This window comes from Macrotis lagotis, chromosome 1 (assembly GCF_037893015.1).
Source record: "Macrotis lagotis isolate mMagLag1 chromosome 1, bilby.v1.9.chrom.fasta, whole genome shotgun sequence".
NCBI lineage: Eukaryota > Metazoa > Chordata > Mammalia > Peramelemorphia > Peramelidae > Macrotis > Macrotis lagotis.
Genome location: NC_133658.1, coordinates 216,856,540 through 216,880,068, shown reverse-complemented (window position 1 = coordinate 216,880,068; position 23,529 = coordinate 216,856,540). Strand labels below are relative to the sequence as shown.

The following is a 23,529-nucleotide window of genomic DNA, read 5'->3' as shown; positions in this document are numbered from 1 at the left end:
AAGGGAAAAGCCACATAAATACTCAAGCATAAAATTAAGGAAAAATAAGTGTATAGCTGGTGAGCTTATGACAATCCTCTCTAGATGCTTGGCAAATTAAATACTCACTAAGTCTTTTTTTGCTTTGTTCCCTTCAGTTTGCAGTAATGCAGAAGCTCTTGGTCTGTGGGCTTTCCTTACTATTTCACTTGACCATTTCCAAAACATTACCTGTAGAATATAACATTGATGATCATTTTCAAGCTACAGCTTCATTACCAACAAAAGTTATCTACTTATATATTTCACTTATGGCTGCCAGACCAAAATACTATTTTGCATGGACTTTAGGTAAGTAACAGTTAAAACTGCTTATGACATTTTATTTTTTGCTTGAGAGTGCCATCTTGAGGCTAATGATAGTTATCTTTTAAATTAGAGCCAGAGTGGGTATGAAATCCTTTCAAAATTATATGGTGTAAAAATGAGTTCTCACAGTTGTTTTGAGCTAATTTCAGACCCTGATGCAAGTAGTTTTAAAAAAATAATTTTCCCCAGGTTTCTAGTCACCACGTGATTTTGTTTGAATTCAGATTTGTTTTTAAAGCATGATAAAGGAATTTGGGCATTTATATTTAAGCTTATTCCTTCCAATTTATTTATTTATTTAACTGAATTTACTATAATTTGATATTTAAACATTCAATTTGGATTGACCTTACTGTTGCCAAATAAGTTAGTAACTTTCTCTTGATTTGGTACTATAAGTAAAAACTTTTTTGATTAAAATAAAGAGTATCATTTGGTCATATTCTCCTTTCTATCTTTCTTCTGTCTTCTAATGACTAATGGAAGTCTTTAATTTGCATAGCCATTAGATAACTTGATAAATATTTTCCCCTTAAGCATGTCTGACTTTTCCACTTGAAACCAGTAGGTACTTTGGCAAATCATTTGCCTTCTCTGGGTTTCAATTTACTCATATATAGAATTCAAAGGTTAGAGTAGTTGACTTTTCAAGGTTCTTTCAAATTATGACCCTATAAGCTTCATTTTTTCATATGCCATTTATTCCTTTGTATCTAATGTTGTTCTTCATGCAAGATGTTACTATTTTTCTATTTGCAATAAAAACCTAGTTACAAAAATATATTTGCTATTGTTTAAAAGAGTGTTTCACTCAGGATATGAGGTATTTGTTTATAAATAGATTGTATTTTAGCCAGTCACCTTTATTTTATAGTAAATTTAATCTCTATTGCAGCTAAATAGCATGGTGGATATATAGGACCAGGAACTTTGTGACCCTGGGTGAATTGCTTAACAACACTGTCAGCCTCAATTTCCTAATCTGTTAAATGGGTATAAGAATAGCACCTTCCTCACAGTGTTATTGTGAGGATCAAATGAGATAAAGCACTTTGCACACCTTAAAGTGAGACATAAATGCTAGTTATTGTTATTATTTTTAATAGCTAAATGATCTTATTTATCACTTAACTGTTCCTTAAAATTGAGTAGATAGGAAAATGATGAGTGCTGTTCTTCTTTTGTCAATCTTTCCCCATAAAGAGATACTACTAAAGAAGATGGTACAGTTCAGCAAAAATCCTTTTTCCTTTGCAATTTCCAAGTGAAGTTCCACTTGAAATAGACTTGTCTGAATTTAGCATACATAAGGTATTGCTTGCTTTGGGAAAAATTTCAGTTACTTTTCTTCTGTGCTTTATTTCCCCACTTAATTTGGCAGAGAGCAAGATGTTTCTTTTTTGTCTTTGTATACCTGGTATTTAGACTGAATTTCCCTATAGACAGGGGAAGATTCTGGGACCTGGCAGCATAAACTTCTGGGAAATGTAGTTTAAAACACCGAGTTCCCCTGCCTAGCCCCTCTTTAAGTTTCAAGAAGCCAAAGGGAGAAAAACTCACATGGCACGCTGTTCCCAAAGTCCAGATCTCCAGAACCTTTCCTGAAGGCTGAGAAATCAGTCCTAATGTCCAGTTCATTCATGTCATTATAGAAACTATTATTAACCTTCCTCAGAATTGGTTCTTAATAAATCCTTATTGAATTAATAAATAAATCAATATATTAAACCCAGTAGAATGTTAAGGTAATTTGTGAATCATTTTGGATTTTCATTTAGTAATTGATCTATTCTTAGTGTTTGAAGTAAGCCTATAGTTTGTCTTCAGAGATCAACTTCTTCAATTTTTCTTACCATACAAATGAATTTACTTATTTTAATTTTTGTAAGTTAATGACAAATTAAAATACTCTGTTGTCTCACTTAATTTTACAGTATTTTTGAAGGGGTTTTTTTTGTTTTGGTTCTTATATGAATTTACTATAACTAACATGGTTTTCAAGTACAGTAATAATTTCTAAAAATATCTAAAGTTCATAACTTTTTTCAAGCTGGCATCGTTTGCAGACAACATATTAATGTGGTCTGACCTGTTATCTAAAGAAAATGCTGGCTTTGATATAGGAATGACCATATAAATGTGGTCCATTTGTCAGAACACAGGATTTTAGATAAGCAGTATGCCAATTATATAATAATACTCTGTGAGTCCAGCCTCTTAATATTTTCAAACCTATCAATATTAATTATACAGCTAAACTTAAGGAACTATTGGGAGCATCTATTAATCTTTATAAAGAACTTTGAAATCTAGATAATTATTATTGTTTTATAAAATGTTATTATTTTATTAGCTTTTCTTAATTATCACAGTACTAATGCTAAAAAAAATTTTGCAGAATGGTTAACAAACTCATTTTTAAATTTGTGGCCTTTGACAAATAAAGAATAAATAAAAATTATTTGCAATAAATTGACTCATTTTTTTTCCCAAGAAAAACTAAGATTTAAAAAGTAATAGTGGGGGGCAGCTAGGTGGCACAGTAGATAGAGCACAGGCCCTGGAGTCAGGAGGATCTGAGTCCAAATCAGGCCTCAGACACGTAATAATTGCATAGCTGTGTGACCTTTAGCAAGTCACTTAACCCCATTGCCTTGACAAAAAAAAAAAAGACTAAAACAAATGTAAATAGTGGTTGGAAACACAGCTGCAAAAAATGCAGACTTAGTTTAATAACTCTATCTTAACTAATCTAATACCTTTTATATGTGAGGAAACCGAAGCCCAGAAGCATTTAAGGGTTGTTACTATCAAGTCTCTAAGTATGCTCATGGACTCATAGATTTAGATCTTGAAGGGTATCTCAAACATCATTTCGTTTAGTGCCCATTTTGTAGATGAGCAAACAGAGACCTTAAGAAGTGAAGGTGCCAAAGGTGCCAAAAATCATATATGTAGTTAAGTATAAGAGATGGAATTTGAATCTATGATCTTGGTTTCCAAATTCAGTGCTCTTTAGCAATATTGGCTTTCTCCACTTTAATTATGGTCCCAGTTAGAAAGAATATTTTCAGATAGCTCAAAAAAGGCCCAGTTAATCACTTGAGCAAGGAAAGTCTTTGCATTAAGACAGTGACTGACTACCATTTTATCTTTATTTGTTTTATTCACTAATTTTTTATTTTATCTTAATTCAGTTTGCATATTATAGCCTAAGTTTTCATTACTCCTGACATCTTTATTGACTAATTATAGGATAGCATATTTAAATTTATAATGTATTAAAGTATAATATATAAAGTTATAATAAAAATTATAAAGTTATAATGTAGAAATCTTATAGCTAAGGATAGAGTGCTGAATTTGGATTTTGAATTTGGTTAAAGTCCTGGCTCTTTTGCTTGATAATTGTATGGCCTTAGGAAAGTCATAGTCTCATTGGGCCTCAGTTTCCTCAAATGCAAAATGAAATGATTGGACTTAAATGGCCTCTAAGGCTCCCTCTATCTCTAAACTTATGATCTCATGACCTCCTTTCCAATTCTATTTCTGCCACTTACTTCAAACTGGGGAAAAGTCTTTTAACTTCTTGAAGACTTGGTTTCTTATTTTCAAAAATGTAGTAAATGTCTTTATCTGTCTGTCTATGAAGCCCAGAAGCAAAATGATTTGCCTAAGATTGTACAGGTAAAATAGTATCATATTAATTAATGAATCTGTCAAAATGTTGTACTCTGTGATTTTCTCTTGTTTCCAAGACTTCTTTTTTAAAATGCTTTCTCAATATCCTAAGATAAAGTAGGGTGGATAATAGCTATCGTGTAAATAAAACAAGAAGTACACATTATTTCAATACATTTATCTTCTATTTTTTGCTTACATAGATAGTACAATGCATTTATGCCTAGCTAATATTTTGTCCCTATTTAATGAATTGTAAAGTCATATATCTTAGGCAAAAAGCTGACTGTCACATATTCTCTGAATTGTTTTCTTTTGCATGATTTGTTGGGAAATGGACCTTTTGAGGCAGCAGATTTCTTTGTTGCTTTTCAAGTAAATATATAAATCTAAAAGTATTTGAAAAAAACTATAAGCTACATATCAAGGGCAGTTTATCCCTGGTCTAGATTGTCTGAGGGATAATAATGTGCAAAAGGAAAATAATTGTGTTCTAATACCTCATCTCTCTGCTTTCCTGTTTCTAAAAAACATTTTTAATGAACTCGATTCTTTTCCAGTGGCATTTCCTATCAGCATCTCATTTCAGTAGTAAAATGATGATAAAATAAAAATCAGGATAACTTTAGGCTCTGTGTGTGTGTGTATACACATATAAATGTTGTTTAAAAGAATAGTGTATAATGCTAAAGCTTTCTTGGAATAATATGGCCACTAGTAACAACTATTTTTTTCCTTGACTCTGTTTCAATACAGCTGATGCTATTAATAATGCAGCTGGATTTGGTTTCAAGGGATATGATAAAAATGGAAAAGAACGTTGGGATTTAATTTCCAATTTGAGAATTCAGCAAATAGAGGTAGGTGAATGATATATTAAGAAGAGAACTATTATATAGTACTTCATATAACCAGTCTTACTGCTTAAATTCTAATCTCCTAGGCGTGGAAAAGAAGTGTTTAATAATATTGTTCAAAAATACATAGTTTGTGAGTCATTGGTAAATTTCAGTGCTGAAATTCATGAGTTTTAATTCATCCTCTGGGGGAAACACATTAATTCATTTCCATTGGCATTGCCTACCAACCGGTCACTTCAGTAATAAAATGAAAAGATAAACATAATGAAATAAAATTAGGGTTATATTATACTGACTGTGTGTGTGTGTGTGTGTGTGTGTGTGTGTGTGTGTTAGTGTGCATCTTAAAACTAGCAGGAATCTTGACCTCTTCATTTTACATCTGAGAAAAATAAAACTTGGATGTGAAATTACTTGCCCTAGGTCACATAGCTAGTAAATCAAGAGATTGGATCAGAACTCTGGTCTGTTTATTCTCCATTCAGTGTTTTCTATTCTATCACAATTCATCCTACACTGTTCTTTACCCTTGAATCTGTTTCTCATTTTTTCTTCCTATACTCTTATTTTGCCAATCCCCAAACCTAGCTTACCTCCATCAGACCCTTATTAGGGTCTGATCATATGCTGCTTCATTTATAGGAATTTGTGCTGACTGGTCCATTATAAAATTGTTGTTTAAAACTCACCTGGGCTCTAGAGGCTTTGCCAGACAAACTTTTATTCTTCTCTGCTACTGTCATCCTCCTCATAGCAGCCATTCCAAACTTTCTCTTACTTCCTCAGGTCTCTGTTTTGATTTTGGAAGAGCAGATATCAAAGAATTCAGTAGAGAGTTGATAGGAGGAGTTCCATAAACTAAAATTGTACAAAGGAAAACAAGTCAGGAAGCATGGGAAGAAGGGGACTAACTTTTGTGCTATTCATTCATTTAGCATAGTGATTTACAGATAATAGGAGCTTAATAAATGTTTATTGACTGATTAACTGACCACAAAGAGAAGAATCCAATAAGGAGGAAAAATAGGAGTTGGAGGTACCCAGAGGATTCACCATACAGCTCAGATTTTTATAACATTTATATAGAGACTGGAAGTAAAAGGGAAAAACCCAACCAATATGAAAGCATAGGATTTAGATTTGCACCAGGGGTGCTAAAGCTCACAGCAAGTTTAAGCAAGAAAAGGCAAGGCAGCAGAAAAGGGTTTTGTATTGTTTTTAAACTATATTGAGGGAAAAGAAGATCATAGAAGAGATAGAACCACTTCTCAGGGTCGAAAGAACAATGTCAATGCACAACAGAAAGAAAATAAATTTGCTTTACTTTTAATTTTCCTTTTTTTCCCCCACTAAAGAGAATGACCCTAGATCAGGAAAGAATAGGAAAAAAAACTGGCTGTTAGAATAAGTAAGAAGATAGTGAAACAACCCTTAGCTGTGTTTATAGAACTGGCCCAGAAGAACTACAATCATAGGTATTGGGAAAATGGTAGATGTGATTGCTAAGTGATATTCAGAAGATCATGGAGAATGGGAGAAGTGTGAGTCAAGAGTAGAGAAAAGAAAATAACCAGTTTTCTCTCCAAAAAGTAAAATCTGAAAACTATAAACTATTGATCCTGACTTCTTTTCCTGGCAAAATTCTAGAACAGATTAATTAAAAAGATGATTTTTGAACATCTAGAAAAGGAAGTGAGGATCACAAAGTGCTGCTATCATTCATGAAAAACAGGTCAGGCCCTGATTAACCTTCTGTCTTTTTTTGATGGAGTTTCTAAGTGAGTAACTCAGAGTAGTAGCATAGATGTTTTTAAATGAATTTTGTGTTCATTAATAGACATTGAAAATAATAATCTTAGAGGATTTAATCATAAGGATTCTGCAAAAGTTTTGCTTAAACTGAAGGGGGTCTACCACATTGGAAAATTTTGAGAACCACTGCACTAGGTAATATTTAAAATTTAATAGATAAAAAGCTCTTTGAATGTCTAGACTCCTAGAATGGTCATTAGTGATTCAACATCCATTTGGAAAGTCTTCAGTGAATTCCCAATGGGCTGAATTTAATAAACTTCAAGATAAATAAATGTTCAGTTGTTCAGTTATTTTCAGTATTATCTAACTATTGTGCCCCCATTCTTTTTTTTTGAAAGGCAATGGGGGGGCAGCTAGGTGTCACAATGGAGAGAGCATGGGCCCTGGAGTCAGGAGTACCTGAGTTCAAATCTGGGCTCAGACACTTAATAATTACCTAGCTGTGTGGCCTTGGGCAAGCCACTTAACCACATTGCCTTGCAAAAAAAAAAAGGCAATGGAGTTAGGTGAGTTGCCCAAGATGACAGAGCTAGGTAATTATTTAAGTGTCTGAGACTAGATTTGAACTCAGGTCAGTGCTCTGTCCCCTGCACTACCTAGCTGCCCCTGTGCCCCCATTCTTGGCAGAGATGCTGCAGTAGTTTTCTATTTCCTTCTCCAGCTCATTTTATACTTGATGAAACTAAGGAAAACAGGATTAAGTGACTTGCCCAGGGTCATAAAACTAGTAAGTATCTGGGCAAGTCACTTAATCCTGTTTTCCTTAGTTTTGATTTGATTTGATTTCATCTTCCTGAGATGAGTCTTCCTGACTCTAGATTTGGTCCTCTATCCACTGTACCACCTAGTGTTGGACAAATGTATACTCAGCCTCAAAAATTTTTCTCCACAAGTTTAAGCTGGTTAGATAACAATTTGACAAAAGATCTAGAATTTTAAGTAGATAGTTAAGTTCAATATGAGTCTACTGTATGATATGACAGTTAAAAAAATCAATTCAGTCTTGCACTTTCAGAAATAAAGAGGTGATAATTACATTCTTCTCAGTCCAAGTCAGACTACATTACTGTTCAGCTCTAGATTTCACAGTTTAGGAAGGATATCAGTAACCTGGAGATTGGTCCAAGAAGGGAAATCAGGATGGTGAAGAGCCATTAGGATCAACTGGAAGAACTAGGAATATCTAGCTTGAAGAACAAATACAGAAAGGACTTAAGCAGTGTCTTCAGATTTTTGAAGGACCATTCAGAGGAAGTAAGTTTAGATTAATTTTTTTTTGGCCCCAGAGGGAAGAGTCAGAAGAAATGGGTATAAAATGGAAAAAGTCAGACTTAGGTTTGATGTCAGGATGAATTTGGTAAAATTTCGAACTCTAGGGGCAGCTAGGTGGCACAGTGGATAAAGTACTGGCCCTGGAGTCAGAAGTACCTGGGTTCAAATCTGGTCTCAGACACTTAATAATTACCTAGCTGTGTGGCCTTGGGCAAGCCACTTAACCCCATTTGCCTTGCAAAAACTTTAAAAAAATGGAATTCTACTAAATAGGAATGGGCATCCTCAGGAATGAGAGGATTGATGGGAGATCTTCCCATGATAGTGGGGATTATTTTTAAGATCTGGGTTGAACATCAGTCTTCTCTGATAATTTAGTTTCTCTTTATCTGCTTCTTCCTTCCCTGCTGCCTTTCAGGGTTAACAAAAGAATACCTTAAAAGCAAAAAGGGGGGGGGGCTTCAATTTGAAAACCAAGGAGTAAAAGGACTGAAAGAACAGCAGTAAATCCTATCCTGTGCTAGTCAGACAACAGGCATTTATTAAGCATATATCTTGCCTGCATAGAAAGAAAAAGCAAAACAGTAAGTTGGAGCATAGTTGCACAGAAAGAAGAGAAAGAAAAGGAACCCTGAATACTTGGACCTAAGAAACTATTTGAGGTACTTCCCAAAGGGGAAAACAATCACTTGTCCTATAAAGAATGAATAAGCAAATTCACTAACCAAATCAAGTCAACAAACAAGAAACTATTTGAGGTTCTTCCCAAAGAAGGAAAACAGCCACTTGTCCTATAAAGCACTATGTTATTTTATGACAGTTTTTAAGAAAAAATAGCAAAAACAGTTCCTAACCTTAAGGAGCTTACAATATAATTAACTGTGTTTGAACAAGATATAGAAAGATTAGGATGGAATTAGTCTCACATGCAAATCAGTAACATATTTCAACTATACTGGAAACCATAAAGATTAGCTGCAATGTCAGAAAAAAATAGTAATAACATCCAATAACAATATGTAGGAGACAAAATTCAAGAAATGAGTTTGTAACAGAACACATGGTCTCATATGTCTCTAAGCTAATTCACCATTAAGTGATGAGTAAAAAGAATAATCCAACACAGGAACACAAATTTGAAGCCAGATAAACTGGTCCATGCCTGTAATCCCTACTGCTGGGACAGGCTGACACTGGAGGATTCCCATGCACACTCATACCATGTCCTAATCTAGGCTTTGAGTTCACTCAGCAGGTTCACTCCTGAATTCATAAGGGGCAACATGGCAAAAGAAAGAATAAAGAGACCATTTGTTTTGTTAAAAGTCTGAATTTCTGAATCAGCTCTTAAAACTATTGCATCTGAGATGAGTCATTTTTCAATTACCACATGATAAAATAGTCTCAACAGTCTTTGAGTTTGATTTTATTTATGGAAAAATTCTAGAACATAATTATTAAAGGAATAATTATTGAATATCTTTCAAAAGAAGCTATGAAAAGGAAAAATGGCATGGATTCATCAATAACAGACCAGATTTTAGTAAAGCAACCAATAATGTAATTCATGTTCTTTTGGGGAAAAAAAGGTTTAAGCTAGATACTTTATAATTAAATGAATTTGACCGATATCTTACACTCCATTTGCCAAGATAAGGTAAAAATGGATACATGACCTACATATAAAAGGAGATATTCTAAAAAAATTTGAAGAACAAGGAACTTATAACCTCTCAGAGTTATAGCTAGATGAACAATTTATGAATAAACAATGAATTATACAAGTGGGTAATTTTGATCACATTAAATTTAAAAGGGTTTGTACAAATAAAACATATGTGACCAAGATCAGAAGGAAAGCAGAAAATGAGGGGGGAAAATTTTATATTCTTTAGATAAAGATCTCATCTCAAATATATAAAAATTGTGGAAATGTATATTAATGGGGGAATAATAAAACAAATTTGTGTTCAAAGGATATGAACTGGTAGTTTTTCAATGAACAAATTAAAACAACTTATGGTCACACAAAAAATAATATTCTGTGTCATGCAAATTAAAACAACTTTGAGATATCATTTTAATCTATCAGATTGACTGAAATGATAGAAGAGAAAAGTAACAAATGTTGGAGAGGATGTGGAAAAATTGGTACCTTAGTTTCATTGTTGGTGGATCTATGAGTGGAAATTTGGAGATTTGGAATCATGTTGAAAGTTATTAAATTGCCTATATCCTTTGACCAACAATAAGACTATAAGACCTGTTTCTCAAGATGATTAGAGAAAAAAGGAGAAAAGCTTATATATTCTAAAATATTTATAGCAGCTGTTTTTGTGATAGCAAAAGATTGGAAATCCTTTGGATCTTTTCAATGGAGGAATGGCTAAATATATTGTGAAATATTACTCTGGTATAAGAAATTAGCTCAGGCTTAGTGATTTTAGAAAAGCATGGCGAGACATCCATGAAATAATAAAGAGCAACAAGTAGAACCAAGAGAACACTGTATTCAGTAAAACAGTATTCTTTTAAAACAATTTTGAGCAACCAAGTCATTCTATTATAAATTAACCTCAAAGATCCTATGAAAAAAGATATTTGCATCCAGAACAAGAATTAAAAAGTATACACACACACAATTTGTGTCTAATGGTAGCCATCTCAAAACTTGAGGAAGGAGAAGGGGGAGGAAAAAACCAAAGTTATAGGATGACTTTGTTGTATATTGAAAAGAAAAAGAAATTGTACATAATGGATCTGTAATTTCAGATTCAATCCTCTTTTTTTTATTCCACCTTATTATGGAAATATGCTTCTTTTATTTCTTTAGTTCAGAATAAAATAAATAAAATTTTAAAATAATTAAATGAATTTGGAATCAGATAAATAATTGACCCAAAGAGAAGTCATTAATAACTTGATGTCGGCTGTAAAGGAAGAGCTCCAAGGATGTGAGTTTAGGTCAATATTACTTTATATTTCTTATCAATTCCTGTGATAAGGACCATATTTATAGAATATTCAGATGATGGGATAAGGGAGATAACTAAATTCTAAAAGATGCCAGATGACAGAAACAATATACCAAAAATTTGGACCAGTTGGAACGTTAGCCTAGATCAAATAAGATTAAATTTAATAGGAATAAATGTAAAGTCTTACTCAGGTTCAGAGAGTCAACTGTACAGAAATAAGCAGGGAATGGGTAAGCCATAATTCATCTGAAAAAAGGACCTTTTCTTTATTTCTTTTGTGTGTGTGTGTGTGTGTGTGTGTGTGTGAACTATAACCACTGTGTGAGTCAACAATTAATACTTCAGGTAAGAAAGCTAATGCACTCATAGGTTACATCAATAAAACCTGAGTAAAAGAGATGATTATCCCTTTAGTAAGCATTAGATAATAAATCAATGAACATTTATTAAGTACCTATTATGTACCAGACACTGTGTTAAGCCCTAGGGATACAAATACAAAACACAAACAAACCAAAAAAAAACCCAGTCCTTGCCCTTAAGGAGCTTACAGTGTAAGGGAAAGACCACACACCCACACATACATACACATCAAGCTAAAAAAATAAGAAGATGGTACAAAGGGCAGCTAGGTGATACAGTGGAGTCAGGAGGACCTGAGTTCAAATATGACCTCAGACACTTAATTACCTAGCTGTGTGATCTTGGTCAAGTCACTTAATCCCATTGCCTTGCAAAACACAGTGATACAAAAAAAAGAAGGTACAGAATAAAATGGGGTAGACAGAAGGTACCTAGTATGGAATATTATGGAGAAGTTCAGAATGTAGCCTACTGAATGAATTGTTGATTGCAGTGATTCCAATGAATAAAGTAATTTATTATTAATAAGTTACAATGCTCTGAAGGGAGTATGAATACCAATTACAGATATGATTTACATAGAAATTCATTTTCAAGTATATGATTATAAAAGTATAATGTTTTAATTAAATGCATGTTATTTTAAATGAATTAATATTATCTTTGGAATTCCATTATTTTTGTTGGTCCAAAATAATAGGAACATTTTCCTTACAGTTTTCAACAAGTTTTAAAATGTTTCTCGATAATTGGAATATTCAGACAGCTCTTTGGCTTAAAAGGTATGTGCTTTTAGATATGTAATTCCTATCAACCCAGTCTTTGTTGGCATTGTTGACATCAAAAATTGCTTAATTCTATCCCTTAGCCAAATTTAGTAATGTCTTCCATGTTTTAAAATAGCATTAGGGGGCCAGCTAGGTGGCGTAGTGGATAGAGCATGGGCCCTGGAGTCAGAAGTGCCTGAGCTCAAATCTGGCCTCAGACACGTAATAATTACCTAGCTGTGTGGGTAGGCAAACCACTTAACCCTGTTGCCTTGCAAAAACAAATAGCATTAGGGCTTATTTTGATTTTATGATCTGTGTGAAATGAAGATGATCGTTGATACTGCATTGATTTTTGAGGATGAGAGGAAGCATCATTTTTTTTTGATGAAGACAACAGTAGCAAATAGTTAAATATGTACCTTCCAATTATAATTCTTACATTTAAAATGAGTGTTTTGTAAAATGTAAATAAAATCATATAAAAATATGAATCATCAATGCACAGAACAATGCATTTAATGTTATAATAGGCTAATTAAATAGGTGGAAATTATTTTTCCAGATCTTGAGCTTCCTTAAGGTTAAATACTGATAGAAGAAAGATGTGCTTAGTCTATTAGGATTTCCTAAAGAAAATTCAGATTAGTTATAAGGAATGAAGTATGATTATATAACATTTATTAGATATTATTGTCATAATTGTTATTCTTATATATGTGTATATATCTTCCCCTTTGTGTTCCCAGAGTCTGTTATGAAAGAGCCTCCTTTAGCCCAACAATTCAGACTTTCATCCTCTCAGCCATTTGGCATGGTGTATATCCAGGATATTACTTAACATTTTTAACTGGGATGGTAATGACATTAGCAGCGCGAACTGTGAGTATTTGGACATTTTATGATTCAAAATCAGTATTTTTTATCTTTAAGATGTTTGAATCACCAGTTCCATTTTTTAAAATGTTTCAAGTAATCATTTTGTGATACTTTTTTGACCTTACTAATTGACTGGATGGCATATTCTTCAGTAACAGTGCGATAACTGTGCCCTTTGGGACAGGGGTCAATGCCTCTGTCTAGAAAGATTTTAAAATCAACTGAGGGCTGTACACTTAAAAAAAAAAAGTAAAGGCACTATGAAGAGTCACAAAAGAGTAGCCAGTGCTTCATGTTCCACCTTTTATTCACTGTGAAGTAAAATTGATTAATAAAATACACTGAAACAGAAGGCCTTTGTTTTTATTTTGAAGGAAAGGAAGAATTTAACTGGCAAAAATTCATTTATTCGTTAAATATTGAGAAGTTGATACATTCAGTTCATTGAACTAACTAGATGTTTGGAAAGAGATTTTTAAAATAAATAAATAAATTAGGCACATAATTCCTGCCCTCTGATCTATATACTGATCTATGCAATAAGATCAGAAAAGGGAAGAAATCATGACCACTTTGTGGAGAAGGAAGGATTATGTAAAAGAGTAGTAGAGAAATATGGTCAAAAATGTGTTTAAAAACATAGAATAATCCATGATGGTCCCTGAGGAAGAGAACCATTGGTTAAATTAAAAAATTCTAAATAACCTCTAACAGTATCCATATAAATAAAATATGATCACATTTACCCCTAAGTGAAACATAAACAGTTTTTTAAATTCTAAGAATTTATTTTCTTTAGTTAAATGATCACCTTAAAATTGTGCCCTTGAAATAGTCTTCTGAACAATTTCTTTAGAAGTCTCCATTTCTGGATAAAATTATAGTATTGATACATATCTCAATATATTATTTGGCAATCTTAGAATGCATATCATCATGTTTTTAATAAGTTTAAAAATATAAAGAAAAGTATCTTAAATATGATCCATGTAATTTATAAAGGAAAGCTAATACACTTACTGTTGTATTTTTGTTTTTCAGTTGAGAAATAACATTAGACATTACTTTATTGAACCTCCAGAAGCTAAATTATTTTATGATGTTATAACATGGATAACAACTCAAGTAGCAATAAGTTACACAGTTGTACCATTTGTACTTCTCTCTATAAAACCCTCGATTTTGTTTTTCAGGTAAGTGTATCTTTTAAAAAATCTCAGTGGGGGTCTTTTTTTTTTTAAAGAAATCTTATTTTTAAAATAAACTCCTTGGAAATAAGGTAGAATAGAGAAATCATTTTGGCTACATTATTTACATCTGTATATATTAGCAATTATAACTCTTTAAATATGACAAAACTTTTAAATGAAAATGGGAGTCAGTTTTCCGGAGGGAGTGATTTTCACTAGACATTTCAAATGAATATCTGGTCATGGTGAAAGTATAAAAAGCTGGGTAGTCATTGTGTGAAAGAACTTGAAGACTTAGTACTACTTTTGGAACATAGTAGACACTTAATAAATGCTAGTTTGGTTGGTGACTAATCCAAAGATAAAATTAATTTTTACTAAAAAAAGAAAAATGATAGTTCCCTATATGGAATGTTTTCTTTCTATCCCTTTCAATCAAAGAGAAATTAATGCCATTTCTTAGATGTATGTTTTCCATTTTCCTGGTCAATTATCATAAGGTGAATTATTTTAACTAAATTGTTAAATTTTATAGTTTTACTCAAGCAATTTAGACTGGATTTTGTTTCCAAAGGCCTTTTGGGGGTGTCACTTGTACCTGATAGCATTTGTTTGAAATCATGTCAGTATTTTAAGTGGTTTTTTCTTTAATCTATTTTTCATAATTTGTGTAATTTATAAAAATATTCCATTCTTAATATTTGTTGAATTTACAAGCCTTCATAAAACTACATATCATTTTGTTTAGAAATTAGGTTTAAAAATAGCCCAATTTAAGCCTTTTGATAGCCTGCTAAACCACTGTACTATCTTTGTGTTACTACATTCTGTGTTTTTTAGAGAATGTGCATTCTTGGAAGTAATTTTCAGAAGATCTTGTTACAAATAAGTACTTTTATTATTTTTAATTTTCTATATTTAATCAGAGCATTATGTCCCTTACTGGGAAATACAATATGATACTTAATAGCAGGTTTATATGCTGTCCAGGTTTACATAGTAGGGCTTTATAAATATCCAATAGCAGCAATAACACAAGGAAAAGAAATGTGGAACATCCTTAGTTATCTATGACATCTACAAAATATGTTATTTATGCATGATTAATAACTCATAATTTGATGAAGTGATTTTTTTTTTCTCATTTAGCTCCTGGTATTATTGCCTTCACATTACTGGAATCTTGGTAGTAGTATTGTTGCCAGGGAAAAAAACTAACAGAGGAAAGAAGATACAGGAAGAAGATCACTTTTCACAGTCCAAAAAATTAGAGGAAGAAGAAAATCCTTTGGGACAGAACAGTTATTTAGTAACTAATAACATCCGAAATCAGAAGCAAAAAATAACTTCCAGCTATTCAGCACTAAAACAATGATGGAAAGAATATTAAACTGGATATTTTTCATGTTTTCAAAAAACCAATTTTAGCACCTTTTACAGAGGTTTGTATTCAACTGAAACAAAATTAAGTGACAAAAAGGACATCTATAAATATACATAGGGAATATCTTGTATAATAGGCTGCAGATAGAGTGAATTACCCCTCTTGTGCCATGTCCCTGTGGGTCATGCCTTATATGAAAATATTTCCATTATTTCAATGGGCACTCAGGACTTCAACGTATGTCCATAGGGTCATATTGTGTGCCCCTTTGATGAATGTACGTTGTGTATCCTAAGGTACTGAGGGAATAGAAACAATTGTGTCGATCTAGATGAAGAGAGAGGGAAATTTAACTTTTCCAGATGAATGCTTTGCCTTAAACCCTCTATTTACTGAAATAATTGTTTCTAAATGGTATTTTCATGTTTTAATATTTGTGTAAAAAAGCAGATTTCAGATATTTAATATTAAATGCTGTAAAGGAAATTAGAAGGAAGAATTTTAATCAGAACATTGTGAATGGTATATAAAATGCAATAAACATCTCAGTATTTCGAGGGTTTTCTTACAGTTATCTCAAAACAACTTAAGTAGATTACAGAACTGTAAACATTACCAATGCCAAAATATAGGTAGCCTAGGTTGGCTGATTTTAATTATATTGTATCAGTCAGATTGAGCCCTTCTAAGAAGAATTTCTTAAACATATAATTTAAATATGACAAAACTGATAGTTTAAGTTTTTTTTTTTACTTTAAAAAGAAAAGAAAACACTAAGTGGACCTTGCAATTAGAGACAAGTCAGCAATCATAGGACTCAGATCAATATATTGCAAGTAAGTACCAGGTGCTCAGTGGAAGTGCTTCTTAACCCTAACATGTCTGAATTTATTTTATTATTGTCTTTAGGATATTCACAGATTTAATAATTAAATTTCCTTAAAATTTTTTAACTAAAGTTTATCAGACACATAAAGACTAAAGCATTACGAAAGGATTAGTAAATAATAGAATTAAAACAATGTCCCAGAAGTAAACATTTTCACTTGGTTAAGTGTAAAAGCAAGTTATCTTAAGCTAAAGATTGAAATATTTGCCCCTTAATATAACAGCCTAATTGATGTTTTAAAAAGTTTAAGGGGATTATATAAGACTCTTGGTAGAAAAGTTAAACCAAATCTTTAGAAAAGTTTATACAAAGTAATATTTAAAACTATTAGATATTGTGTAAAAGTATGGTTATTTAGCACCTTTTAATTGGATTTTAAAATTCTCTAAATACAAAAATATGTTTTTGTTCTAGTTTGGGCCATTTTCATGTGCTTACAATTCCCTTAAAATACTACAGCATTCTCATTATCCCCAAGGGCTGCATAATTCTTGATCTTAATTGTGACTAAAAAATAGCGCAGAATTATATTATAAGGACAGTTGGCAGGAAACATCATAAAATCGTTGAAGGTTCCTAAACCTTGTGATAGTTGGTGTAAGTGTGTGCAGGGTTCTTAATGTATTGAACCACTGAAAAAAGGAACAAAGATTTTTTTTAATTTTTAGCTTACTTTTATTTTGCCTTATTTTTATTAAATGCAAACTTTCCAGATTCTCTAATTCCTTTTTATGTTATCATTTACAAATTATGATTAACAAATTGAGTGAAGGGCCAAACAGCCCTAGTGATATGTAGGAATGTACTAAATAGTGCTGAATTTTGTGGTGTTTTTTATTTTTCTTTTTTAGGAAAAGCAAAGAAAGCTAAGACACCTGCCATTTAGCAGGTCCTAATCAGCAAAAAATGTAGAGTTGCCTTTTTTTGAGCCTTATCACAGACTGCCTTGGCTCAGTCTCTGTTGAAACTTCTTGTTTCATACCTGTCTGGAAAACATAGATGGGGCTGGCCCTGTCCTAAGAGATTCCCAGGAAAGAATGGAAAATGAAAGCATATTGAAATTAAGAAGCGCGAGTAATACAAGAGGACAGAAATGAATGTACATAGAAAGACCAGTTAAATTTGCTGGCTAAAGAATTTTCACTCATTGATGAATGTAGCAGAGGATCTAAGCACTCTTTAAGAGGAACTATAGGGGTATTGATTTTATGAAGACTTTTCTGGCTAGTGGAAAGCACAAGCACTGGATTGCAACCTTGTATGTAAGTAAGAAGTAGGGAAAGCTCAAATAATTTTCTTTTCAATATTCTATCTTACCCTCAAGGACATTACATAATTAGCTTCCATTTTAGTTTGACATAACTTGTTTGCTGAGCTTGGATGGGACAAGGGGACCATCTAATCAAGCCTTTCATTTTATAGGTGAGCAAACTGAGATCCAAAAGGTAAAGTGATTTGTCAAAATCACACATCTTATGAACAGTAGAACCAGAACTGTATTTCCAATTGAGTCCTCTTTCCATCCCATGATGCTACCTCCCTCATCTTTATAGTAGGCAACTATTTTTGTAAGATCCATTTGCTTATATGATAATACTGTCACCACTCAAAAAAGTGAAAATCTTTTTCATTCACTGAGTTTGTATGTATTTAATAACTTGTTAACTGATTTCCCCCTACAAATTAAATAAGTATTTGTCCTCCTTTTGCTTCAGAAAGCACAGTGGATGTATTTTGGTTTCTAACTTTGACTTTTCTCTATAAGACTATTTCATGCTCTAATACTATTTCCCCAGCACAGTGCCTGGCACTTGATAAACAGAACTTACTAAATATTTGTTAATTGATCAATTATTTGTGAAGTGTTACAAGGATTAATGTGGGTTTCTACTTCTTTTGAAAGATTCTAAAAGGCATTTGCTTAAAAAAACACCCTGAAATAATAGTACAGCTGGAGTTTATTTTTTCAGTTCTTAAATTGGAATTGGTTGAAACATGCATATAATTTAGTTTAGATTTGAAGATGTTAGACCTTAGTTTGTGCTTTAACTATTCTTACTGTTAGTTCCTTGTTTTTATTTTTTGTCATACAGTTAAGATCTACTATTATAATTTAAATGAGTAATCATCAATAGCATATTGACTAAATAAGTAAAAATCATCACTGTTTTACACAGTTCACTTCTCTAACTTTAAAATAAAAATTTTCTTTGTAATTAAGGGTAAGAGAGAAAATGAATTTGTCTGACAAAGTTCTCCATCTCATGTCATCAACGAATTTTTATTCTAGGGTTGGGGGCGTGTGTGTGTGTGTGTGTGTGTGTGTGTGTGTGTGTGTGTGTACACATAGTACCTTTTTTGTTTTCTCTAAAATGAGTAAATTAATTTGGATGAGTTCTAAGATCCCTTCTAACTCCGACTATTCCAAATCTATGAAAATGTGTCACCATGGGAACACATGAAGAAATACAGTTCATTTATATTACTGTTGTATGACCAGAGATTCATGTTCATATCCCTGACTCTTCAATTAATGATCACTGTGGCCTTGAACAAGTCATTTAACTTACCTAAGTCTCATTTTTACTCACCCATAAAACTACAAAGTTTGATTAGTCTAGTCCATTTTAACCTCCTGAGTTCAGAGAGGAGTTTGGAGTAACATGGGTGGAATCAGCAAGCAAGTTCTGTAATAATAATGTGCAAGAACATGAGCAGTGTCCTCATAATTGTATCCATTTAATATCAGAAAATAGAAATATAACTGCAAAAGGTTGTCATGGTAACATAGGAAAAATTCTTGAGCCCAGTGGACCAAAAACCATGTCATTGTAGCATTTCTGCTGAATAGATCTCTTAAAAGGATTCCCTAATAATATGTCAATTTATATATATATGAGAACATGGCAGATTTTCCTCTTGCTTTCTCTGCTTTTCCCCCCCTTTACTTGTATGATTTTATATCAGGAAGAAAAAAGTAACATGAATTATCCCTTATCCTCTTCCACATTTACTTATTTTATTACCCAGGAAATATAGTACCAGTTAATTAATTGTTTATTAAATTATTTCATTATAAATTATTTAAGACATATTTCATTTTAAAATTATTTTAACATATTCCAAAACTTCAAATATTTTCCTTAAACAAAATATTTACCATTAATTTAATCAGAGAATTCATATGTTACATAAACATTTTTGCAAGGTAAAATATTTAATTTTCAATATTTGTAATTTATATACTTATTTTGAACATAAATGGAAAAGCTGAAGAATTAATACATTCCTAATATATACTTATTTAATTTTCCTCTTGCTACCAATTGTTTGTAATTATTCATTCTTAAGTTTTCCAAACTATTATATTATCATCGAAGGATAAAAAATGATATAAAAAGAGAAGTAGTTTGAATGTTGCTTGTTACTGTGGTTTTGACTAAAGGCTTGTCCACAGTTTTATTATAAAACTATATTCTAAGAAGGAACACTGTGAAATTATTCCTTACTCTCCTTATCTGCCATCAAATAGATTAAAACTGGAAGACTTAATTGGATATGTAGTTCATTATGTCTTTTTCTTGCACAAATTAATGTTTGTTCTGAATGTTGAAAGAAAACAGTTACTTTCAAAAGGAAAAATTTGTCTTTGAAAAAATCTGAGGATGTAGAGCCTAGAATGTCACAGATTTTAAGACCCATATCTCTTATTTATGTTTGCATATACAGTGTGTATAAATGTCTATATTTATAGTTGTTTAAATTACAGATATTCTTTTAATAGAAAAAGATTTGCCATGTTGGTATTTTGTAATCATGCCCTCATAATCAGTGATTTAGCTGCTTTTATCTAGGCTGTTATTGTGTAATGGAAATAACCAGTTCATTTTTTAATTGGTTCATTGGCCAATGATTTTAATAAAATGTTCCTAATGATTTTAATAGTTTTTTTTAATGTTATGTGAACCCCAAGGGTAGGACTTGAAGAAGAAAGCAATTGTCCAAAATAAGCCTCAGTGTGTATTTTTACTTCAAAGCTAACTTGTCTTTAAAAGTTATTTTTGTTTTATTGTTTTAAATGGTACATTTTAAAAGGGAAAAAAACAAGCTGTATAATGTAGAAATCATTGTGTTAAGACCCAGGTCAAACCATATTTACCCCATTGCTTCAGTGGTATTTGGCCATGTTTGTTAATATAAATTGGATGGCCTACCAGAATTTATAAAATAGTGGAAATAAATGGTTTGTCCAAGTCCAAGTCCTTCTAATGGAAAAGTGGGGTACAAGCTGCCATTGACTGGACAGTATCTGGCTCCTACATAATGTCTACTCTAGATTTATCTCTCTCCAAGGAATAAGTTGGTAATAATCTTCTGTATTGTCTCTTCTATGGAACAATTATTCCTCTGTCAAAATGCCTAACAGAATTTTGTTGCTCTAAGATTCCTCTTTTTAAGCATATTAAAAAAACCAATTATACTGGATTGTCTATAAGAATAAACTTGTTTCTAAATTTTTCCACTTTGAAAAGAGTTGACCACCAAACAGACATCTGTTTCAATTCATATAAAATTTATATTAGATCAACTAGAAAAGTATGATCTCTATCTTTAAAAGGACCTCACAGAAAGCAAAAGGAGCGAAAGCAAAAACTCACTCATGGAACTGAGGGACCCTATAATAAATTACTCCTTTTGAGAAATTAAAATGTGCGATTAATTTAATTCCTTCCTTGGTTCTACTTAAAGAGTTTTATGTCTTTATAAAAGAGAGATCCTTTTACAAGGGTAAAACTTAACAATTCTAGCAGTCAATATTTACAGTATTTCTTCTCTTGCCTTCCCTTGTTGAAATTAGAATATTGTATGTGATTTTCATTTTTATTATTCCAAAATATATTTTTTAAAAAAAGTGTTATTTTTCAACAGATCCATAAACTAGGTATTGGTGATTGGTAAATTTAAGCTACCACTGTTAGTTACACTGTGATGTCATTTTAATAATTATTCATTTCTAGTTTCTGTCAGAGCTGCACTGGTAGCATATTGCAATGTGTTAATGGTGTTTTTAACTTACATATAAATGTTTTTCTAATCTGTGTGTCTTAAAAATTGATTAAACAGTAGTTTAAAAATATTTGAATGTGTTTACTAATTTCACAGTCTTCTGAGTGAATAACACCAAGACAACCCCTTCAGGAAAATTTTTCTGTACAGCTTAATACTAGGCCCTAAAAATCAACCTGAAGTTATCATAAATCATCCTTTCACTGGATGATCTTCTGACACTTGAACTCATGTATTCATAAATGTAACTGAATATGTTTATTTTAATAAAATGGGATTGTTAGAATTATGAACATTTTTCAAGAATTCAAAGTTAACAAAATTAGGCTAGTGCATCTCATTAATGATTCTCAGTATCCTATAGTATATTCAACCCTTAAAAACAGATATGTGAAAAAAAATAACTGAATTCTTTCTTTAAGTAAAGTTTTTACCTGTCATATCCTAATAGGCTAACAGTGAGGAATGCTTCTCACTGAAACTCATATATCAGGAGGTGTAGACTATGTGATAGAATATAAAGAATACAAATGCTGGAGACAGAATCTGGGTTCAAATTCTGCCTCTGATCTTCCAGTCACTTCAATTGTGTAAAATTTCTGTGTCTTGGTATCCTGATCTGTAAAATGAACTAGATGACCTCTACGGTTATGGTTCTAAGTTTTGGTAATATAAGATTACAGTTCCTTTTCGGTTTTTGTTTTTAAATACAGAGAATGAAAAGACCCAAACAGGACATAATCTCTTTGCTATCTGATCAACCCCAAACTGGAAGAACTAACTAGATGAAAAAAGTTAAAAGGCAATTGACTAACAAATAAAACGTTCAAGTCCCATCTTGAAATTCAATTTCCTGAATACCAATAGATAATGTGTATGTTATAATCATAAATTAACACTGCTCAAGTACATTTAAGAAGCAGAAGAGAATTGTAATTCATTTTCCCACATTTTTGTCAGTATGTCTCTCAGGCAAATCACTTTATCTGCACAAGTAATCACATTCCATCCTGTCTCCTCCAACAAATTGCCCCCTCATTTATCTTCACATTTATTTTCAATCTCTTTGTGTTAACTGGCTGCTTTTCTACTTACTACAAATTTCATTTCTACCCCACTTTATTCTTCCATCACCACTGTCACCCCATTATTTCCTTCTTTTTTGTAACAAAGCTCCTTGAGGACATCTGCCTCTCCTCTTCTCAACTTCACAATTATTCAATTAAAACTACTCTCTCCAAAATAAGCAGTGATCTCTTCAATGCCAAATCCAATGGCTTTTTCTCAATCTTTAACCTTCTTGACCTTTCTAAAGCCTTAATACTGTTAACCATCTTCTTAGTTCTCTCTTCTCTTGATATTTTCAAGATATTACTCTGGTTCCCCACCTACTATATGACTCCTTCCTCCTCAGTTTCCTTCGCTGGATCTTCCTCCAAATCATGCATTCAAACTGTAGTTGTCCTACAGGGCTCTCTTCTGAACCATCTTCTCCCTCTGTATATCCTTAATTCTTTAGTTCCCATGAATTCAATTATTATTTCTCTGTTTATGATTCTCAAATCTATTTAACTAGCCCTGATATCTTTGCTGATCTGCAGTCTTACATCTCCAACTGTTTATGAGACATCTTAGTCTAGATGTCTATTAGACATGTCTAAAACAAAACTCATTATATTTCCTCCCAAATACTTTCTCTTTCCAAATTTTCCTATTATTGAAGGCACCACCATTCTATCTTTTGAGTGACCCAGACTCACATCCTCAACTTCTCACTATTGCTCCACCCCTCCCACAATTCCAACTTTTGCCAACTTGTTGCTTTAACTTTTGCATCAGCTCTTAAATATATTCCCTTCTCTCCTCTGTTACTTCCCCTCCATAATATAGACCCCCATCTCCACATACCTGGATTATTGCAAATAGCCTTCTGGTTCATCTGTTTGCCACAAGTTTATCCCTACTCAAGTCCATACTTAAGCTAAATTTCAGGTCTGATTGTGTTCTTTGCCTGCCTCCTCCCTCCCTCACCCCTC

The 23,529-nt window shown here is 32.2% G+C and overlaps 1 protein-coding gene across 3 annotated transcripts in view; it reads left to right on the top strand.

The window, feature by feature from the left end:
* Positions 1-18,757, top strand: part of MBOAT2 (membrane bound glycerophospholipid O-acyltransferase 2) — a 167,825-nt gene extending 149,068 nt beyond the window's left edge. For all 3 annotated transcript variants that reach the window (XM_074209624.1, XM_074209622.1, XM_074209623.1), the window contains exons 8-13: positions 138-330; positions 4,786-4,889; positions 12,035-12,099; positions 12,834-12,966; positions 14,005-14,156; positions 15,303-18,757. In XM_074209624.1, the coding sequence (XP_074065725.1) occupies positions 138-330; positions 4,786-4,889; positions 12,035-12,099; positions 12,834-12,966; positions 14,005-14,156; positions 15,303-15,528 (873 nt within the window). In that variant the 3' untranslated portion in view covers positions 15,529-18,757. The remainder of the gene's footprint in view (positions 1-137; positions 331-4,785; positions 4,890-12,034; positions 12,100-12,833; positions 12,967-14,004; positions 14,157-15,302) is intronic.
* The last annotated feature ends 4,772 nt before the right edge of the window (positions 18,758-23,529 follow it).